A 7500-nucleotide genomic window follows, 5' to 3' on the forward strand; every position below is an offset into this window, starting at 1 on the left:
AGCTACACTGACTGAGCAAGTTTCCATGACTACAGCCTAACTAACTAATCCCATTTCCATGACTACAGCTACACTGACTGAGCAAGTTTCCATGACTACAGCCTCACTAACTAATCCCGTTTCCATGACTACAGCCGCACTAACTAATCCCGTTTTCCATGGCTACAGCTACACTGACTGAGCAAGTTTCCATGACTACAGCCTCACTAACTAATCCCGTTTCCATGACTACAGCCGCACTAACTAATCCCGTTTCCATGGCTACAGCCTCACTAACTAATCCCGTTTCCATGGCTACAGCTACACTGACTGAGCAAGTTTCCATGACTACAGCCTCACTAACTAATCCCGTTTCCATGACTACAGCCGCACTAACTAATCCCGTTTCCATGACTACAGCCGCACTAACTAATCCCGTTTCCATGACTACAGCCGCACTAACTAATCCTGTTTCCATGACTACAGCCGCACTAACTAATCCCGTTTCCATGACTACAGCTGCACTAAGGCCGTGTTCTCTCTGTAAAGTTTCAAGAGTAATACCCAGATTAAATTACAGGAGTGAATCTCTCAAAATTGCGATGATTGACACCATGGTAACCATAACAACGTTCTGGCATCTCATGCATTTGATATCTGCTGTTTTTTAACAAAGTAATATTACAGTGACCAAAGACTTTTGTTCAGAGATTTTTAACTAAACCACCGTCGACAGAGCCGTTGTGCTGAAGTGCTCTTGAAGGGTTGCAATGTCCACTTATTATTATAAGCAACACTTTCTGTGACGACAGAAACTAGCAGATCCTAAGAATCCTGCTGTTCACATTGACACTTTTACACCCTCTGTCTGTCTGTCAGCGAGGCTCTGATGAAGATGAAGGGTGTTTATGAGCAGAACTCTCAGCTTGGAGATCCGTCCAGCCTTCAGCCTCAGATCACACAAACCGCTCATGACATCGCCAGACTGAGAGGAGAGCTCAACAAATACCAGGTACACACACACACACACACACACTCACACACACACATGTAGCATTTACACACACATATAAACACACGTGTGTTCTGCAGGTCCAGCTCGCTGAAGCCGGCGGTGGGACGCTGCAGCACTATCCCGCCAGGTTGGTCCATCAGCAAAAAAAGTGTTTTCATGATCACCAAACTCTCCTGAAGATCATTGGTTTGATCTGAGATGTGTTTGATTTTAACCGGTTTAATGTGTGTGCAGTTCAGAGTACATCACCGTGCTGAGCGATCCCAGTGTGTCTCCGTCAGAGAACATCTATGAATGTGAATTTGATGAGGACTTTGACATTGACGTGCCCATCGGTCAGTGCACAGCGCTCTATGACTTTGACGGTGAGCTGTTCTCTTTTGTGCACTTTGTCACTTTTAATGTTCAGTAGACTCTCTGTGAGCATCTGTGTGTGTGTGTGTGTGTTTTTGTGTTTGTGTGTTTTTGTGTTCTGTTTCAGGCGGCAGCGAGGGCGCCATGTCCATGCAGGTGGGCGAGCAGCTGAGTCTGATGCAGGAGGATCAGGGCGACGGCTGGGTCAGAGTTCAGAGGGCCAGTGGACACGTGGGATACGTGCCGGCGTCCTACATCCAGATCATCTGATCGCACCTTCAGCCAGCATCAGAAACTGCTGAGAGCGTGTTTCACAGGAGTGTGAGCTGTGCTCATGTGACCCCATCAACTCTTGTTTTTATGTGTTTTTACTTTTCATGTTGTACTTTTTGATTTCTTTCTTTTCTGTCAGCATGCAGTATGCTGCTTCTGGTGATTTTCTGCACATCTGTAGTTTTAAAATGGATTTTAGTTGTCTTTTTCTGTCGTTTGTCTATTGTTGCACACCTCTGTATCACATTGTTGTAACTTCATGATGCATAATTACAGTCAAGTGTGTCCAAATGTGTGCTGATTGATTGGTGTATATTTTAAAGATCCGTTCAACCCAAAAACGATGATTATAACGATATCTATATTAGTGTCCACACCGACTAATGATATCATTCTATTTATTATAAGTGCGTCTGTCACTTTAATAGCTTGAGCAACCTGCACAAAGACCAACAGTCAAGGTCAGAATTGTCATTAAATAATATATTACGTTTAAATTTGAACACCCAGAACACTTGAGAATTATTACTTTTGTTGCTGTGATATGATGTGGGTGTCCTTCTGTGTCATTATATGGAGGAGTGCGAATGGGACATTTCGTTAAATTTCTCCATTTATGGTCTAAAAATGAAGTCTGTTTATGAAGTCTGCCGCTTTTACTGCTCGAGGTCTTTATTAAGGATGGATTCTGTTTGGCTGCCAGTGTTTTTATCGTTTATCAGCTGGACAAAAGCTTTCTGGAAGTGATTCTGATATCGTTCCTCAGTTATTGTTCTTGGTGTGAACGGGCCTGAAGGTATTTAAAGTTTTGATTTTAAATTCAAACTCAAGAATGTTGAAACATGGTACTGTTATCTTGTGTTTTTGGTACTGTTGTGAGTGTGTACAGGCTTCAGATCAGATGTGACTGAGTTTGTAGATTTTAGTTCTGGTGTTTGTCTCCCTCTGCTGGCTGCACACAAAAATATTTTCATTTAAAGTGAAACGCATTTCACTCTATCTACTTTAGTACTTTTCCAGGGCTTCCTCTGTGTGTGATTTAATTGGTGTACATTTTTATTACACCAAAATGTATTAACTAGTGCCACCGTTTTTTTTTTAATGTCTTATATTTTTGCTTATTTTTCACTTTTGACTTTATTCAGTCCCATCCTGCCCTTTCAACTCACTGAATATGCTGTTTACACAATCCTGACTATAATCTGAATGTAAATCAGGTTTTGATGCCGTTTAATGTTGACTGTGAAGTAAACAGGCTCAGTCTGATATAATAATTTCCATTTTAATCCATTAAGAATCTAAAATATATTCTTTCCATATAAACGGTCACAAAAAGATTCAGGAGAGAAAGCATGTCTCTGAAACTAACCATATAGATTTGGCATATTTCACTCAAGTGTGAACAATTCACAGCTTTAAAATGTCATCATCATCACTGTACAAACTGAAGGTGAACTGTGTCATATTGTCAGTGTTAAAACATTCAATTTTATAAAAGACGGTTTTGACATCTTTTCAACAGCATCATGTCCTTTATCATTTCATTGTGCTTTAGCTTGGAGAGCCTTTTTGGTCTTTTTAACATTTACTGTACACAATAAATGACAGGAATATTAAACTCAGATGTGGGAATGTTCAGAAGGACATATCATCAACCGCCAGCAGAGGTCAAAGCTCAGAGCTCCCGTCCGGTTCCAGTTTGTTGGAGAGGACCGTGAGGATCCTGTCGAATTTGGCGTAGCGCTCCTTACGGTCGGCCTTGGCGCCCGTTTGTCCCCAGAAGAGCCGAAGGGCAAACTCTGTCTGAAACACCTCCAGCAGCTCCGGGATTGGCTCCCATCCGGCTAGAGGCGGAGAGTGAAAGATCAGTCGTCCAACCAGAGCTTTGCATGCATGTTTGTCAGCGTTTGGGGATTTGTCACCAAATTTAGTAACTTTCTCATTATTGCAACTTTTAATGATTTGATAATGGGCTATATTTTGAGATATTTAAATATATTTGGTGACTTTTTTTTAATGAAACATACCAATCAAAAGAAAAGAAAGACATTCTGTTGCTGCTAACTTTCTCTCTGAACATTTTACATTTAAATATAGCTAAATCAAATGCAAATATGAAGCAATGACATCATGAATGTACACTTAGCAACTTTATTGTTGCTGCAGCTTGTTTTTAACTCGATTGCAACAAGCAGCTATTTTAGATATATTTTAACATATTTAGCTATTTTTGGTGATTAACATATGTACAAAACAAAAATGATAAAGAGGATCTGATGCTTCTAACTTTCTCTCTGATCGTTTTATGTGTAAATACAGCTTAAAATAAAGCATAGCCTCATCCATGCATAAGCTAATTAGCTCTTAATGACTTTCTCACCATTGCGGTGACTTGTTTTGTAACTTGTTTCTTGTAACATTTGCGGCAATATTTAAACACTTTTGGAGTTAACAAACATACAAGAAAAACATTCTGTAGCTTCTAACTTTCTGAGTTTTACATGTAGTCCAAATTATGTCATGAGTATGTTAATTATACATTTAGCTACTTTAAGAAAACCTTTAAGTTGTAATACTCAAATTGTTTTACAAGAAAACACTATTTCAGTCTTTTTACTTTAAAATTTAATATTTAATTAAGTGTGCTACTCGCTGTTTCTTTGTAATTATTTGTGAATTTTTTCTAGCATTTTCTGCCAGAAGCTTACCGGAGAGCAGGCCGTGAGCGTGTAGCGTGCAGTCGTTAGCGTGTAGCGCGGCGTTGCGTGCCGACTGCAGCAGGTTGTAGAGCAGCTGGCAGCCTCTGTCGGTGGACTCCACGCTGTCCTCGCCCTCCATCAGCTTCAGCAGCGGCTCCATGTGCGGCAGAGACAGCGGCCCCGACACCACGGCATCTACCACACACAACACTCGCTGGAAACTCACTCCGCATCAGCACCAGACACAGTCAGCTCACACAAACACTCACCTTCACCCTCATTCAGGGATTTCATGAAGGGTTTGAGACTCTTCTCAAACGTCACGGCGCTGTCGGTGTGACTGCGTCTCAGCGCTCTCCACGTCATCTCCAACCTCACCACCTGTCATATTATTAAAATGATAGAAAGAACATGCATTTTCCATGCATTGGTCAATTTTGAGATTTTGGCTTTTCATAACACGTGGAAAGAAAACATCCAAAATACACTTTTAGGTGTTTATTTTATTACAGTTTCTCTATTTGCACCTGTAGATTTGAATTATAATACATATCATTTAAAGTTTATTTTCTCTACTTCGGCAGTACTTACATGCACCAAACTTAGCAGTTTAATTACTGTTTAATTACTTAAGGTATTTACTGAGGGGTTTGTTCATATATCATTCACACTGATTTATACAACATTTTACGCCAAAACATGGTAAAAGTGCTTATATTTCAAGGTTGAGAGTTTTTTCTCTACTTCAGCAGCAGTTACACACACCAAAACTTAGAGTTATATTTATATCTATATTCTGAAGGATTTTACTGAAGGGTCTGTTCTTACATCATTCACCTGGTTTTATTATTGCACTTTATCTATTTGCATTTAATTTACTACACATAACTTTAAAGGCTGTTTTCACAAAATGAGTTTTTTCTCCACTTCAGCAGCACTTACATACACCAAACTTAGCAGTTTTATTCCTCTCTATAATCTGAAGGTTTTTACTGAGGGGTTTGTTCATATATCATTCACACTGATTTATACAACATTTTACCCCAAAACATGGTAAAAGTGCTTATATTTCAAGGTTGTGAGTTTTTTCTCCACTTCAGCAGCACTTACATACACCAAACTTAATAGTTTTGTTCCTAAATATATTCTGAAGGTTTTTGCTGAGGCATTTACTCATACATCATTAACACTGATTTATTATTATTGCTCTATATCTATTTGCATCTGTAGATTTGCTTTATAATACATATCTTTAAAAGTTTTTTTTCCTCCACTTCAGCAGCAGTTACATACACCAAAACTTAGAGTTATATTCCTGTCTATATTCTGATGGTTTTTACTGAGGGGTTTGTTCATATTTAATTCACACTGATTCATACAACATTTTGTTTATTAAAATAAGGTGAAAACATATTTTTTTTCATAAAAAATTTTTGATTTATGGATTGATAGAAATAAAAATCTCTTCTGTAAAAACCTTCAACGCTAATATGTCAACAAAATCTTAGCCAATCTTCAGATCAATATTCTGTAAATTAATGCAAATGAGTGCGTATTAGATAATGCCTCATTTGGATATTTAGTTTGAAATTCTTAGTGTAGTCAGTCAACTGGGGAAGTATGGTGATAACTATTAGTTACATGTTTATCCTATGCTTTAATGTATTATTTAAAATGACTATTATTTTTGCATTTAAACTCAGTGTAGGAGGTACCTGCGGCAGCTCCAGCGCTTTCATGATGGCAGAGAAGGCGTACAGGTCATGCGTGGTGTTGCGCAGCTCCTGCGCCAGCTGGATGATCCTGTGCAGCACCGTCGCTCGCTGACCCACGGTCCCCGAGCAGCCCAGAAGATCCACCGCCACGCCCAGAGCCAGAGAGTGATGCCTGACGGGGAAGCACAGCATGATGTCATCACGCATCACATGGCAACCGCATCAGCATCATCATCATCACGGCAACACGCACCTCTCCAGCAGGTCCTGTCTGAGCTGGCCTCCGTGTGGCAGCGTGATCAGCTCTAGACCGGTTTCCACTCCCATGATCCTCTTCTGCTCCACCGTCACACCTGTGACCCGAGCCACCTGAGACAGACAGAGGCTCATGACACGTGTGTTATTTTAGTATTATTTATAGTTTTTATTCATAATTTGTATTCACTTTTATTAACTGCAAAAAATGATCTTCCTCTGTATTTTTTCCTTGTTCTTTTTTTAGTACAAATATCTAAACATTCTTAAATCAAGATATATTTACTTGAGATACAAAATGACTTTAGGTACTAAGTTTTATTTTATGAAAAACATATGCTTAGAACAAAAAAAATCTGACAATGCGGTCAGAAAATAAACATAGTTCAAAGGGAAAACAAGGTGATTTTTCACTGTTTGCTCTTGTTTTAAGCATAAACTCACATCATTTTGATAGATTTCTCAGAAAAAGATTTAATATAATTAATTTTCTTTATCAAGTAAATGTATCTTGATTTTAGAGTTTTTAGGTGTTTGTAATCAGTTTTTTTTATTCATTAAAAATAAATTTTGATTTTAATTTAACTTTTAGTAATTGTGTTAAATGCTTTTTTCATTTTATTAGTTTGGTTTATTACTGCTATTTGGTTTAAAGAGCAGGTCATATGGTATTTCAAAGTGTCCTAATATTGTGTTGGAGTTTCCTACAACAGGTTTAAATGCATCTGAGGTCAGAAAACATTGTAATTTTCTCAAAATATCAATTTAATTTTAGAGTAATTTGCCAATGATTTCAAAATGATTTGTTCCCAGCACGTTTGGAGCAAACCCCTCCCTTCCAAAAGCCTACTCTGCTCTGATTGGTCAGCTGGCCAAGCCTGTTGTGATTGGCACAGAGAGGATACCACTGACAAAGCACCTTTACATAAAACAATAATATATTGCTCTGTTCTTATAATAATGATATAAAATACAAAAAGACTTATGCGAGTGATTTGTGCCCACAGCTAAAGTTTAGCTGCTAAACTGTGAACACTAGGTGGATACGTTAGCCGAGTGCTAACGTGACTAACTGATGAAACAATACAGTTTGTAAACCAAAATATGTCTACTGTAATGTTTGAAGAACGACAGACAAAAGACACTCTCTCTTAACTTTTAATCAGAACGCAGAACAGTATCTCAGGAGCACCAGCCTCGTCTCTCCTGC

At 38.7% G+C, this 7500-nt stretch overlaps 1 protein-coding gene and 1 pseudogene across 3 annotated transcripts in view; one reads left to right on the plus strand and one right to left on the minus strand.

Moving 5' to 3' along the window:
* LOC109056650 overlaps positions 1–3145 on the plus strand; it is a 13050-nt pseudogene extending 9905 nt beyond the window's left edge.
* A 5-nt stretch (positions 3146–3150) lies between these two features.
* LOC109059959 (breast cancer anti-estrogen resistance protein 3 homolog) overlaps positions 3151–7500 on the minus strand; it is a 15377-nt gene continuing 11027 nt past the window's right edge. Inside the window, exons 11-15 of one of the 3 annotated variants that reach the window (XM_042765411.1) lie at positions 6289–6404; positions 6036–6207; positions 4590–4701; positions 4330–4515; positions 3151–3465 (exon numbers count right to left, since the gene is read on the minus strand). In XM_042765411.1, coding sequence (XP_042621345.1) covers positions 3290–3465; positions 4330–4515; positions 4590–4701; positions 6036–6207; positions 6289–6404 — 762 coding nt within the window. In that variant the 3' untranslated portion in view covers positions 3151–3289. The remainder of the gene's footprint in view (positions 3466–4329; positions 4516–4589; positions 4702–6035; positions 6208–6288; positions 6405–7500) is intronic. The other 2 variants (XM_042765418.1, XM_042765425.1) reach the window with 2 other exon arrangements.

Source organism: Cyprinus carpio, chromosome A1 (genome assembly GCF_018340385.1).
Source record: "Cyprinus carpio isolate SPL01 chromosome A1, ASM1834038v1, whole genome shotgun sequence".
NCBI classification, from domain to species: domain Eukaryota; kingdom Metazoa; phylum Chordata; class Actinopteri; order Cypriniformes; family Cyprinidae; genus Cyprinus; species Cyprinus carpio.